Below are 15,359 nucleotides of genomic sequence, written 5' to 3' on the forward strand. Positions count from 1 at the left end.
CTCAGCGAAGTTCGTACCAGCACGTACAGTCTGTCTCCATGCTGTCCGGTCTTGGGCTATCTCCTCCCACATACTTTGTTCAATGCCCCGTGATTCTCATGTCTCATGTTTTTAAGTAAGGCCTTTTCAAATGTATAGCGTTTTCTTAAGAGGCGTCAGCAAACATGTTTTTCAAAACGTCTTAGTATAGAATAGATGGATGGAACTATGAACGACATTAGTGTCTATGGAGACTAAACACACTTTAAAATAGGAGTAGGCTAGAAACGTAGGGTTAGCATTTGTCAAGGTAATTAAGACTTCAGTAGTGTGTATGCCAATATAATCTTGTGTTCGTGTGTGTCCACGTGTGTTCGTGTGTGTCCACTTGTGTTCGTGTGTGTCCACTTGTGTATTCAAAGTTTGAAAAAGAACTTTATTCTGTTTTGATCTGGACACTCCTAGGAAAACAAAATGTAATGTATAGTTGCACTGAGTGAGATGTTTGTAGCTAAAACGAATTGTTACATTTGTTGTTACACTTAACCTGATAAGCTTGGATGAAGTCGTAAAATTTGTAGAATACTTTTCCAGGTTATTATATTAGGCCTGTGGGTCTAGGGGGCAAGGTGGCTGAGTGGTTAAGCACTTCGCTTCTGAACCTGGGGTCCTGGGTTCAAATCTCTGTGAAGACTGGAATTTTGAATTTTGTGATTTTTAGGGTGCCCCTGAGTCCATCCAACTCTCATGGATACCTGACCTTAGTTTGGGAACGTAAAGGCGGTTGATCCAAATGATGGCCACATGACACCCTGCTCCCTAACCGTTGGCCAAAGAAACAAATTACCTTAACATCATCTACCTTATAGATGGCCAGGTCTGAAAGGGGAACTTTACCTTACTTTTCTTTTTTGTGGGTCTAGCTGGTCAGAGATTTGTCTTAAAACAATGTTAAATGTGTGGCTGAGAGGCCAAAACCAATTGGCTAAAGCTTCATCCACCCGAATTTAGATGAGAAATCTAGTTTATCTTTGATAAATGTACAAAAGATGATAGTTTGAAATATTGATGGGAACAAAGTTTATTAAGTCAGATTTGTTAAAGTTTGTTTTTTATCAAATTTAACCTTACTAAATCTTACTAGATTTTTCCAAAGCTTTTGATAAAGTTCTCCACAATTAAAATAGTTTGGCATTGATGGTCCATTGCATCTGTGGATTAAAGATTTTCTGATAGGGAGAGAACAAACTGTAATAATAAATGGCTCTTCTTCTTCTTCTTCTTCATCGTTCTCATTGTTATGTTGAAGTGATTCATATGACTAGACCAATACATGAGATGAACTGCGCAGTGGTTTCCAAATCAGGGAGCTCTCCATAGAGTTTTCTTTCTATTGGGGTGATTTGGGGCCAATGTCTTATACGGGCCTCTTGGTAAAGAGATCAGTTTTGGAGGACGTGGTCAGCATTTTCTGGTGATACTCCACATGGGCAGATTTCACTGGTTCCAATTTTGAGCTTCCGGTACATGTGTTGTCGCATTCTGTTGTGTCCGGTCCTGAGTCGAAAGATTATAGGTTGGTCTTGTCGGCATAGCTTACTATGGCATAGCTTATAGTAAGCGTCATCTTTCTTGTGATTTGGATGAGAGCTCGTCCATTTCTCATTTATTTTATTTACAATTAATTTCTTCATTTCTTCTGGATAGAGTGCAGAGTTTATTTGAGTGTTAGTTCTCCCACTCTTGGCGAGTGTGTCAGCCTTCTCATTTCCTTCTAGTTGTATATGAGCTGGTATCCATTGAATAACAGTTTTTTTGCTGTTTTTTTTTAGCTTTGTAAGTGCTGTTCTGAGGTTTTTAATATAAGAGGAATAAATGGCTCTAAATCAACACCAATAACAATAAACTCAGGCGTACCTCAAGGAACAGTCTTATGTCCACTACTATTTTTAATTTACATTTATAAACAATTTACCAAATTGCATTAGTTCAGGAACAAAAGTCAGATTATTCGCAGACGATTGTATAATATATAGAACAATAAAAACAACACAAGATACATGAAATTTTACAAAGAGAATTAGATGAGTTTCAGAAATGGGAATCAAATTGGAGCATGTTTTTCCACCCAGAAAAATGTCAGTTATTAAAGTAACAAAAAAAGCTAAAACAAAATTAATTCCACTTATCTTATTCATGGTAAACCAGTAACACAAACTAAAAATGCAAAATACTTAGGTGTCATAATAAATGAAAAACTGTCATGGAATCCCCATATTGATGAAACTATAAAAAAATCAAACAAAGCATTAGGGTTTATTAAAAGAAATTTCTATAAATCAAATAAGAACATAAAACTAAAATGTTATTTAAACCTTGGTTAGGCCAATAATAGAATATGCATCCTCTGTTTGGGACCCCCCAACTCAAGAAAACATTAAGAAACTGGAACAGACACAAAATAGAGCAGTGAGATTCATAACAAACAAATATTCACATTTGACTAGAGTAACACCTTTAGTAAAATCACTAAATTTAGAAAGCCTTCAGGATAGAAGGCTCAAAAGTAAATCATACATAAAACACTGAACCATAATCTTCAAATACAAAAACAAAATTTAATAAAATACACTGAAAGACACAAAGATAAAGGCACATTCCTCATCCCATATGCTAGGACAAATTTGTACAAATACTCCTTCTTCCCTAGTGCTATTAGAGTATGGAATGGGTTGCCTGAGCTAGCCAGGAAAACCAGTGACTCGGCAGAATTTAAGTCATTGGTTAATATGCATGACGCGTAGGACATAATCATCTTCTTTTTTGAAGTAATGTCTGTATTATATAAGAAGATAAGATAAGATAACCTTGTCCAGATTGTTTGTGTGTGTGTGTGTGTTGCTTGCCAATTCAATTCTTTATTTTCCTATTTTCTCTTGAATAATCCATTGATAATGGAAAGCAATGCTCTGGTCACTTATAACTGTCATGCTTCACTGAACGGCATTTGTCCATTTCTCATTATTACTGCAGATTGGTGTTGATTCTAGTCTTGGTTGAATGTTCTGACAGCACTTAACTTGTATAAATTTCTGGAAAATGGATGCTGGGAACTTTTATTTTTTTTTTAGCAAAACATTCAATAGTCGTTGAAGATATGAATATGGATTGAGTGTCTAATAATAAATGGGATGCATACACATAAACATATATCTTGTTTTGATAGATTACATTCTTATAGAGTCACAGCCTGAATCAATTGTTTTATTTTCTACACTTTGTTTGGACATATTTTGCTAAAACAATGCATGTGTGTATGGCTATGTCTGATCTTCTGGTGCTGGTGAGGCTTGCTCAAGGCCATTGCTACTGTGTATGTGAGACAAGGTCATGGCTGCAATTTGTCAAAGTCATTTGTCTGTGTATTTGTAGACAAGCTCATGGCTTGATGTACTTTTGTGAGCCAGATAATAGCTATGTCCCAGGTTTTCTTATTGTATTGTTGTCAGATGTTACTGTGTATGTGAGACAAGCTCATGGCTTGATGTACTTTTGTGAGCCAGATAATAGCTATGTCACAGGTTTTCTTATTGTATTGTTGTCAGATGTTACTGTGACATGCCGGGGATTCTGTAGATTTATCTCTAGATTTAAATATGTCTTAGAGATTCAATTAACAAAGATCCTTTCAATTCAAATACAAAACTTTAATTCAAAACTTGGAATCACAATAATATACAGTATGTACAGAAATAAAACTGTATCAGATGAATATCTTCTTTCAAAGCTCAATAACAAAATATATTCAGATTAATACTAAATCTAATAAAATATAAGACTTGTCTCCTCAAGTTACAACTCAAAACCAAAATATGTCTTATCTCTATGAAATGTCCTCCACAACTGAATTCTCTAGATCCTTCTCTACCCAATCGTTTTCTTTGCTCCACCCCCTAAGCTTGCTTTAACCAATCCACTCATACCCCGCCAGATGTTATGCTGTCACAGGATGTGTGACGTCATGGGTTTCTCCACTTGGGTTTTTCAAGCGCTTGAACCAAATCCTAAGTTTATTTTACCCTAGACTAAGTTTATTTAAATTGATACATGACAAACTATATACTTTTGTGAGCAAGATAATAACTATATACTTTTGTGAGAAAGATAATAACTATATACTTTTGTGAGCAAGATAATAACTATATACTTTTCTGAGCAAGATAATAACTATATACTTTTGTGAGAAAGATAATAACTATATACTTTTGTGAGCAAGATAATAACTATATACTTTTGTGAGAAAGATAATAACTATATACTTTTGTGAGAAAGATAATAACTATATACTTTTGTGAGCAAGATAATAACTATATACTTTTGTGAGCAAGATAATAACTATATACTTTTCTGAGCAAGATAATAACTATATACTTTTCTGAGCAAGATAATAACTATATACTTTTGTGAGAAAGATAATAACTATATACTTTTCTGAGAAAGATAATAACTATATACTTTTGTGAGCAAGATAATAACTATATACTTTTGTGAGAAAGATAATAACTATATACTTTTGTGAGAAAGATAATAACTATATACTTTTGTGAGCAAGATAATAACTATATACTTTTGTGAGAAAGATAATAACTATATACTTTTCTGAGAAAGATAATAACTATTTACTTTTGTGAGAAAGATAATAACTATATACTTTTCTGAGAAAGATAATAACTATATACTTTTGTGGGGTTGATGATGTAAAGCAAGTGTGACCAAGACAATAATAATATTTGTAGTCTGTATCAAATGTAGATTAGCTGGAATAGACTGGGGATATCTTGAAATCCCTAGCTTTAAAATAGTTCAAGTTTCAGGCTCTTGATTTTTTTTATGTTAATATTTAGTCATCATGTCCTATTGATGTTAAACCTATTTCTTCTTCTTCTAAATGCAGGTACAGAAGAATGATAATGAACTTATCTTTGGTGAGAATGTGGAGCCAGAAACTAAGTCTACAAATAGACTTTATGTTAGACAGTAAGTTGTTTTTTTTACTGGTGAACTTTACTGCACCACATATGTAGACATTTACAATCTGAAGTGTCAAGGAAAATGTTAGTAATACCTAATGGTACTCATAGGACTCTATCTCTGTTATGAATCAGCCAATTCTAAACATAATAAAGTGATGGTATACTATTTTCATATTACATAATCTATTCTGATGATTCTGAGCATATTATTGCATAGGCTGATTTTTATACTAATTAATACCTATTTCTTTGATGAGGCTAATTAGGCTCAATGACAGCCAAACTAGTGACCAAATTAGAAAAACATAAAATAAGTATATGTGACTTGACAGTTCATCATTTAAAAAAAAAATGTGATCACTGAAATCGATGTACAACTCATGAGCAATCAATTTTAGCAGCTCTACTTTCTGCTTAGTAAAACATATTAACATTTAACATGTTTGTTTATAGAGACAAAAAATGAATCTTAAGATGCATTTATCACTCTGCTTATTTATTTAATAAATTACTTCTGAACTTTTAAAAATGGTTATGTCAATTCACTTTCAATTCTAGGGTTAATTTGTTCCTTTTCATTGATTTGCCTTTCATAATTGCATAAGAATAAATTTTTTTTGTTCCACTTTGTGTTGTGTCTGACACTGTTTGAATATTGCTGTTTATTTCCATGACAGAGTTCAAATGTCAGATGATATTGTCATGAACCTAATCAACTTAGATGGACATCCTTACTTTCTCTCCTTTGAAATCTCTAAACTGTTCTTTAAAGAGGACATCATTGGATCTAAGGTACTGCAATGTCATTAGTGTAGTATTGTATTGTATCTGGCTGATTCACATTACCCTAGCTAAAGTAAGTGCAGTGGCTCTACTATTCTTAGGAATGCCAAGAATCTAGTGTGGATGAATAATTCATATTATTATTATGTTAATGGATGAATAGTTCATATTATATTAATGGATGAATAGTTCATATTATATTAATGGATGAATAGTTCATATTATATTTGTGAACATCCTCCACTTGAATAGAAAATATATTTAGACAAAATATTCAGAAGATTATCTAAAATAATGTATTTAATGGTCTTCATTATGTTGAATGTACTTGCAATGTCTATTTATGAACTTCTGAAAACATAAAAAAAAAATCCAAAAATTTGAGATTGTGTTATTTAATAGCTGCAAGAGATTAATTTCACCAGCTAATGCTACTACAAAAAGGTTACAAAAAACAGTTGACTAAGATATATGATATCCCTTATTTCACCATTACAGTCTCATGGATAGTTTTTGTATTTCATAATGAAAAATGTAAAAAAAAAAATTATACAGCCACAGATTTGTTCATTTATATCAGCTTTTTAACTTGGTAAAATTATTTTATAGTCCCCCCTAGGAGGAAGTGGGTGGTGGGCTGGTTGAGTGGTAAAGCGCTTAGCTTCCAAAGTGAGGGGTCTCAGGTTTAAATTCCAGTGAAGACTGCGATTTTGAATTCCTGGGTTTTAGGGTGCTCTGAGTTGTCCCAATTTAATGGGTACCTGACATTTGTTGGCCACATAACACCCTCTTTATCCGTGGGCCACAGAAACAGATGACCTTTACATCATCTTCCCCATAGATTGCATGGTCTAAAAGGGGAACTTACTACTACTAGGAGGAAGCAGCAGCCCCCTATAAGTCCACAGGATCACTATACTTTAATATAGGCAGAATAAAATATATAACAAATACATGTTTAAAGTTTGATTCTGTTTTAGATCTAGCAATTACAACCTAATAGTAATTCCTTTATTGCCTTAGCTCTTCATAGTGCGCTATGTTCTAAACTTTCCCTTCATATCAATAGAGACATTCATTTTTGTTTAAATTGTTTCTTTCCTGCTCAGTTAAAACGTGACAACATTGATGTGAAAAAGATCATTGTGAACAAAGCCAACTATCCAGACCTGTTCCAAGAACTTCTTCTGTAAGTTGTACTTCACTTTTTCATGCATGCTTCTCCCTGTACTAATATTCAGTAGTAACTCAAGTCAGTTGCCTTTTTTAGTTCAATGTATGTCAACACATTTGCTTGAATAACTTGTCTTTTAGCAAATTACAATACATCAACTTATAGTAACATTTTCTGTAGCATAATCTTTATTTACTACCAATGATTAGATTATGAAACAAAAAGTTTTGTTACAACTAGTTTTTTTAAAATTTGTTAATAGTGTTAGCAATAATATTCTTTCTTTTTTTTTTTTTTTTGTTCAGCTATGATGTGGCCAACTTCACAGAGAAATGTGAAATGTTAAGCCTGTTTTCTCTCTCAGCGTGAGTAGGACCTTATATTGTATTTAATTAATACTCTTGTCTGCTGAGAAGTTAGTGTCAGCATTCAGGCTACTTACTTTGCGATGCTGCCTCATAGACTACCTAAACAAGGGAAGTAGTGGCTAAACACTCATGTTCCATGCTCTCTTTTTTTTTTCTTGGTATTCCTTACTTAAATTGTTTCCTTGGAGTGGAGAACAGTGCTGAATCTGACTCTAAAATTTGTGAATCTTAGAGAAAGTTAATAATTAGGTTAATCAATGCATTGGCAAATATTATATTAACATCTTTGTTAAACATTACCTACTGATTAATTAGTAACTGCCATGTCTCTTATAGTTTTCTAGATCTTGAAAGACAGTTATTTCTCTTTGTTTATACAAAGAAGTTTTGAGAGTTTCCTTTAGATAAGAAATTATTGTGCTTCATAGTCCAAAAACTCCTGCAGAACAACAGAAGGGAAGTGAAGGTTTACATCTGTTAACAATTTTACTGACATATATATAATCAATACTCTCATTTATTTTGTTGGTCTAGGTTTTTGTTGAAGAAATTTATCATCTTTCTTGCATTTAAATTGTTTGCTTGATGTCCTGTGCTTTCCCCAGTTTTCCAATGATTTTAAAGTTGTATGGGAAAGGGGAAATTTTTGATGATATGAGAGAGACAGCCCAGGAACTGTTAAATTGGTTTGACCCGGACGACCCATACTGGAAGGTTAGTAGTTTATTTCACACATATATATATAGGGAGGGGGGGGGGGGGGGTTACTGAAACTATTAATGTAATGCACCAGCTCTTCTTTAACTTTATGTCATCACTGTATATATAACAATGAGATGCCCATGTACCTTAACGAACTGATAACTCCGTATGTCTCCCAGAGAGCCCTGCGTTCAATGGACTCTACGTTTTAGTGGTGCCAAATTTCTCCCTCAAAAGCTACGGTCTGCTGGCTTTTTCAGTGCACGGACCAAAGGTTTGGAACTCACTCCCCATTGATCTCAGACTGACAACATGCTACACCACTTTTAAGAAGAACATTAAGACCTATCTGTTTAAAACTTTTTCAGATTAATTGGCATTTTAGCTCTCGTGTTTGTGTTTGTAATGTTATTACAGCGCCTTGAGCCTACATTTTGTTTGTTAACAGCGCTTTATAAGTAAAAGTATTATTATTATTATTATATAAAGATTATAAAGAAGACAAGATAGTTTTTTTAACTTGCAGGGTGAAGGGGACACTGAGAGCAGTAGTAGCACCACTCAGGATGACCAAGACTCAATGAGTACATCTGGCGGCAAGCCTACAATGGATGAGCTTAGCATGGCTCTACAGACATTGAACATGCAAAGGTAGATAAACAAGACATTTAAAAAATTTTCTATTCATTTTATCAGCCTCTTAGTATCAACTTATTTTCTTTTATCCAATGTTTTGCCTTTCACATCCTAGTCCTCTATTACTTTCAACAATTTCCTAAGTCCTAAATGTCAATCCAATACTTAAGCACTGATTCTTGTAAACGTGTCCATAACTTTAAAAATACTATATCTTAAAAACTATTAAAACTTTCTAAAGTCTATACCTAACTCTATCATTAAATCCCTAAAGAATGAAAAGTTTCCAATTACCACTTAAAATAAAAGAAAGTCCAAACTGTATTATATAATCCTAATGGATACAAAGATCACAATAGTAGCAGACTATGAGTTCAGTGAACATTTAACATCATGTCATTAGATGACTTGCTGCTAAGTCTATTTTGTGGTAGTCACTTTTACAGCATTAGTCACCAAATCCCTCTTTACCTCTAAACACAAGCAAGGCAGAAAACTTCCTTAAAATGCTGGGATTGTATTATATATATATATATATATATATAAAGCCTGTGAAAACCCCCAGCCTACACTAAATGCTAAGAAGAAGAAGAAGAAACACCAGCAAAGAAATAGTTTTGGTATTGACCATAAAGAAGTACGTTTATTTGTTGTCAGAAAGAGAATATTGTACAAAATGATGTCTGGGAGCCAAGTACGTGATAGTGTGACTGAACTGGATGATGTGGAGACAAAAATTAAGAAGGTTGAAGATTTTATAAAAAAATTGGGTGAGTAAACTTTGGACTAGTTACCTTTTAAGAAGGAGAGTTTATTACATAATCAATGTGCCCACCAGATAGTAACACTATTGTTAAAAGCTCCTTGTGAAACATCTTATTAATGACCTGCTCCCAATTTTATCAGCCACCTCACAACCTTATCCCAGGAAATCCTAAAAAGAATTACAGTATTGAATAGACCACACACACAAACACAAACAATGCTTTAGCGACAAAAGGTGTTGTGCGATGAACAGCATTTTTCCAGATATAATCTTTACCTTTGCAGTTTGAATGGTCACACAATTTAAAGCATACAATTTAGTTTAGTAAAACATTTTTGAGTGTAAAAAACAAAGATGTGTAACTTTTAAAATGCTGCTAGTTCATTAGATACAGATAAAACATTGAAACTTGTATCATTGCCTCTGTTTCTTGAATGTCATTTCAGGAAGTGATTCAGGTCTTACTCACTCCACTTCTGACTCACCAGACATGCTTAATTATCAGGTTGGTTTCTTAAATGGAATTTTTTATCTGAATAAATGTTTAAACATTTTATTAGAAAGTTTTATTAGTATATTATTACTTCAAGCTTTCCACCCAAGCCATTTGCATTCTTTGAATGTGATTTTGTAGTAACGATTGACAATATGATTTTTTACCAGAGAATGAAATAATGACTGGCAAACATTACACAATTAAAAAAACATTACACAATTAAAAAAAACATTAAACAATAATAATTATTATTACACTAAGAATGAGATTGTGGAGACTGTCTAGAACAGTTGATAATGTACAGTGTTACATAGGCGGATACTTGCATAGGCTCTGTTCTGACCTATATACGATTCCTGTTTTCGCTACAATTAGTCCTCGGAAACTTTGGTACATCCAGTGTCCTCGGTGCCAAGAGATTGGAGGGGGGAGGAGGAATGTGTTTGCAGTGACCAGTAGCAATGAGACATGGTGCTAAACATCAGTTGTTTTTTTTTTACATTTCTAGGTTCTCTAAACAATGCAATATTTAACACTGTTTAGGTCCAGTATTCCAGCTTATTTCTAATAAACCTGCTTAATTTCAAATATTAGCTGAGTTTAGCACTGATAGTGTTTTACAGAGGAGGGAAATGATCAGCTGTAGCTTATGATAGCCTGTACATTTTATAAAAGTAAAAAAAAAAGTAAAGTTTCCCTTTCAGATCTTGCGATCTATGGGGCAGATGATGTTAAGGTCATCTGTTTCTATGGCCAACGGTTAACAAGCAGGGTGTTATGTGGCCAGCACAACAACCAACTTCCTTTACTTTCCCCTACTAAAGTCAGATACCCGTTAGAGTTGGGTGGACTCAGAGGCACCCTAAAAATCCCGAAATTCAAAATTCCAGTCTTCACCAAGATTCATACCCAGGACCCCAGGTTCGTAAGCTGAGCGCTTAACCACTCAGTCATCTCACCCCCTATGTACATTTTATCAAGTGCCAGATATATCTAACTTACTGAGCTTGTCCCATAATGCTGATGTAATGAGGTTAAAATCAATCACATATTAACACACAGTTAATGCTGTCACATTTTACAAGGAACTTGTACTATTGAAAACTGGTTTTCTACTGTATGCATATTGACTTCCTTTAAGCCTGTTTTCATTAAATCTCTCTAGCTGTATATTTGAAAGCTATCAATAGCTTGGTCTCACCCAGGCCATCACAAGCTAGATGATCTCTTTCTGGTCCTCAGGTGCTACCCTCTTTAACAACTTTTTCCTTGTTGATCTGAATGATAAATGAGTCATTCCTTATTCAGGATTAAAATGTAGAAAATACTTTGCTTCTCTTTTGCTAAAAGAATGTGATGGGCCAAGATTTGTCTGCAGCCAAAACAACACAGAAAGTAGCTCCTATACTCCAGAGTCAGCTAGAAAACACTTTGCTTCAGAGCTCACTGCCTGCCATTTCTGACACTGCCATGTTGAACAGAGTCTTGCAAGAGCAGGCAGCCTTGAGATCAAATGTAAGAGTCCTTGATTTCTTTGGTTGTTGTTTTAAAATATAGCTCTGGTCACTGTTTTACTAAAGATGCTACATTACAATGCTTATATTAACTCACTCTGTATCTTTCTTCGATGCTGAGATTTCGGCATTAGATTTTTCAACCACTTCTACTCATCCAATAGTCATCAAATTTTGCATACATGCTCATGATCAATGACAACACATGGAGCAATAAAAAAAAAATCAACCAATTACTTAATCAGTTAGGTGTAATTAATTAATTTTGTATTTGTTTTTTTATGAAAATGTATATTTAAAAAAATATACTAAGCCTAGGGAGATAAGTTTTGTGTAGAGAATTGGAAAAATAGCAAAAGTAAAATAAAATAATTAAATGTTAATATCAAGATTATATCATAGACTGTATATTAATGAGTCATAATGATAATATTTTACGAATTTGTTAATTAACATCTTAATTACCAGTGTCAAAATCCAAATTTCCACAGGAGTCTGGAACATTTGTTACTTGTTTGTATTACATCCAAAACTTAAAAAAAAAAACACAGATGCCAAGTTGTAGCTAGTGAATGACTTCACGTCTGTATATTAATTGTTTATACTTGTTTGTAACACTTCCAAAACTTTGTTTTTCTTTGAAATGGTATTTGTAATGTATGTCTCACATATAAATCAAAACCGTTTGACCAATCTTGATAAAACTTGGCATAAATGTTCCTTACATCACGGCAGAGACCATAGTGTATGTTTCCCACAACAGTGGATCCCAAAAAATAATATAAAAAATAGCCAAATTTATCTCCATTAAAAAACAAAACTTTTCAAATTGGGTTAGCTTTTTTTCACAATATTTTTTTTATATGAATATGTCGGATTAACAGCTAAGCTAATTTTTACAATCTACTTTTATTTTCATGGCAAAAGAAAAAAAATTTGAAAGGAACATTCGCCAATTTTGACATAAATCTAAATCCAATTCACTAGATTAGAAATACTATATTGACATAGATCTAAATCCAATTCATAGATTAGTAATACCAAAACTAAAGCCTGCAGGCTGCGGGTAATATCTGGCTATTATGAATATAAATAGGATACAAGCCTATTTCTGCACAGAGGCATTGTAAACAATATTTATTAATGATAAATCTGATGAGGAATTCGTCTTCATGTTCAACTTTCTATTTTCCTCATTCTTGATATGGAATTTTTAAATTGGAAAAATAGTAACTTTAGAGGGAGGATTGCAAGTGGGAATATCAAGCTTGAACTCAGATTCCATTTTGTACAAAAAAAAGTTTCTCCCATATTTCTGTTCCTACAAGTCTAAATGTTGATTGCTTTTGTTGGAATTTGTCTTGTAACAAAATTATGTGTTATTGTCTAATGGAAGAATTGTATTTGTGTTTATCCAGTCTAATCTGAGTTCTCTGTTTCCTGGTGTACTGCAGTCTTCAGTTAATCCCAGTGTGAACCCAGGCCTGATGAACCAGCAGCTGCTGGCCACATTACAACAACAGATGTTACAATCTCAGTTACAGCATTCAGCTTTAGGTCAGTATCAGTGTACTGGTGCTCTAGATTATTAGATCAGTCAGTTTGTTGGTTTTCCTTTTGTTAGATTTACAATTTGTTTTGTTTCTTTTTGTTAGAACAATCATTTGGTCTTCCATCATCACATTCCTCTGTGCTTAGCTCACTAGCACCAACATTGCTGCAAGCATCAGGTACACAAATTATTTTATTGCATATATTTTAATATGATAACAATAATTTCTAAATGTTTTCTAGCAGCATCATAATCTTGTTAAATTTATAACAAGTTATTGACATGTTGCATATTTGTTGAAAGTTTACCTTATAGTTTTTTACTCTACAAACTTTTCCATTTATGCAACCCAGGCAACAGCTTCAGTTTTACGCCCAGTGAGCAGCTTCAACAGAACACATGGCTTTTACAGAATCAGCAACAACAAATGAATGCTTTCACTAGTGCCTTAGCATCTCTTCAACTGGGTTCAGCAGCCAGCAGCTCAAATCTATCAGACTTACTGTCTGCTAATCCAAGTAACTTCCAGCCGAGTGCTGGGGCTCCAGGCTACAACACCTGCCTACAAAATACAACTGTGTCAGCAAGTGCCCCAGGTTTGACACCACTACAGCGAAGCCGTCTCCTTCAGATACAACAACTTCAGAACTTAGCTGCCCAGTCCAACATTACAACATCACATTAATATTGTTTTTCATCTGTATAACAGCAGTTTTCTTAGTTTGTTGACCAGAAAAACAAACATCATTGCATTTTGTGATATAATGGTCATATCTGAGGCTTCAGACAGAAGTCCTTAATTTTGTTGTTTGAATTATATTTACTGCATTTCAAGAGTTCTTATTGTTCAGTTTTCTTTTCTTGTGTTTATTCAAATCTTCAAGTAGTACATATTTCTAGTCAGTTAAACAAATTGAGACTTGTACTTTTTCATGCCATTTATGTAGACATTTTTTTTTACAAGTTTTACATCAAAATTTCCCTGGAACAAAAATTGAGCTAGGCTGTAACAATTCTGTACACTATGTGTCAGGCAAGTTTCATGTGCCTAGTTCTGTACACTATATGTCAGACAAGTCACATGTGCCTTGCTCTGTACACTATGTCAGACAACTCACACATGCCTAGATCTGTACAATATATGACCGACAAGTAAAATATGCCTAGTTCTGTACACTATATGATAAATAATGTAAATAATGATTTCTTTGAAGTACCCGGTAATGATCTTTCCAATATTTAAAAGGAAAAACAAATATTTAACAAATTTATTCTATTTATTATCAGGGAAAGCTTTCTTGTTTACATTTTCATTTTGCTGTATTAATAGATCTGAACAAGCCTTTAATGAATTACAAGTGTATTTTGATTATCTAGTCGTCTAGTATAGTTTGTGCTTCCTTTGTTGCAGCAGTGTATATTTGTTTTGTTCTCTAGAGTTAACTCTGCATTTTGATTCCTGCAAAATTAAATCCATGTGTATCATGCACTGGCTTTATCTTTAAAAGTTTTTCTTCTTTCTAGTAACTTTAGAAATACTGTTTTGTTCTGATAGTTTGTGGATCAGGTCAAGTATCACCTGTTCTGTGTCCTACTAGTAGATAGATAAGGGGGCAAATAGCCTAGACAACTCTCTCTCTTCTCCCTTAAACAAGTTAGAGTTGTGTGGACTTGGGGAATGCTCTGAAATCTATAAATAAATCCCAGCATCCCCAAAAGTTAAAAATGAAGACACTCCTTTTGTCAGCAAAACATTTGATTCCCTTAAGTGAAGATCGTCATCATCATCCCTGTAATTTATTTATCAGCTTATTTGAATGTGTATGTTTATATGTCTATTGAATTTTTTTATTTTTTTTTGTTGCTTTGTCTAGTAGACATTGTGAAGTAAAATTTGTCTTTCTGGCCACCATTTTAGTTGATTAGTTCAAGTCTCATCTTTATTTCACTCTACATTGTGTTCAGGCTTTTTATAATGTTCATCAATTGTCTGTTTCTCCACAAAAACTTCCCAGTCATGTGATGAATGATTTTGTTATGTTGTGTTCATCTGTTTCAGTATTGTTTTAAAGACTCATTGAATCCATTTCAACTATGACATTTTTCTAGCCAACTGTGTGCCATTCTGCCCAGTGTTTGAAGGAGGTGGTGTACATGTAAATAGGAACTGTATATGAGTTAAACATTTTTTTTTAAAATTCAGTCCAATGTTTATTCTTTGTTTGGCTTTGTCACATTCTAATAATGTTATATTAAACCAAATACAAAATGATTATTGGTATTGAATACATTTACTAAAGAAATCAATCTTCTAGCAATACTCTGCAATCAGGCAATGGCCTTTTTTTTTTTTTTG

The 15,359-nt window shown here is 33.4% G+C and overlaps 1 protein-coding gene across 5 annotated transcripts in view; it reads left to right on the forward strand.

The window, feature by feature from the left end:
• Positions 1-15,275, forward strand: part of LOC106068338 (tudor domain-containing protein 5-like) — a 50,150-nt gene extending 34,875 nt beyond the window's left edge. For 4 of the 5 annotated variants that reach the window (XM_013227675.2, XM_013227676.2, XM_056041666.1 and 1 more), the window contains 12 exons: positions 4,934-5,016; positions 5,690-5,804; positions 6,905-6,984; positions 7,275-7,334; positions 7,943-8,051; positions 8,566-8,690; positions 9,333-9,445; positions 9,888-9,946; positions 11,288-11,452; positions 12,870-13,008; positions 13,107-13,181; positions 13,357-15,275. In XM_013227675.2, the coding sequence (XP_013083129.2) occupies positions 4,934-5,016; positions 5,690-5,804; positions 6,905-6,984; positions 7,275-7,334; positions 7,943-8,051; positions 8,566-8,690; positions 9,333-9,445; positions 9,888-9,946; positions 11,288-11,452; positions 12,870-13,008; positions 13,107-13,181; positions 13,357-13,688 (1,455 nt within the window). In that variant the 3' untranslated portion in view covers positions 13,689-15,275. The remainder of the gene's footprint in view (positions 1-4,933; positions 5,017-5,689; positions 5,805-6,904; positions 6,985-7,274; positions 7,335-7,942; positions 8,052-8,565; positions 8,691-9,332; positions 9,446-9,887; positions 9,947-11,287; positions 11,453-12,869; positions 13,009-13,106; positions 13,182-13,356) is intronic. The other variant, XM_056041667.1, reaches the window with a different exon arrangement.
• The last annotated feature ends 84 nt before the right edge of the window (positions 15,276-15,359 follow it).

This window comes from Biomphalaria glabrata, chromosome 9, assembly GCF_947242115.1.
Source record: "Biomphalaria glabrata chromosome 9, xgBioGlab47.1, whole genome shotgun sequence".
Taxonomy (NCBI): Eukaryota; Metazoa; Mollusca; class Gastropoda; family Planorbidae; genus Biomphalaria; species Biomphalaria glabrata.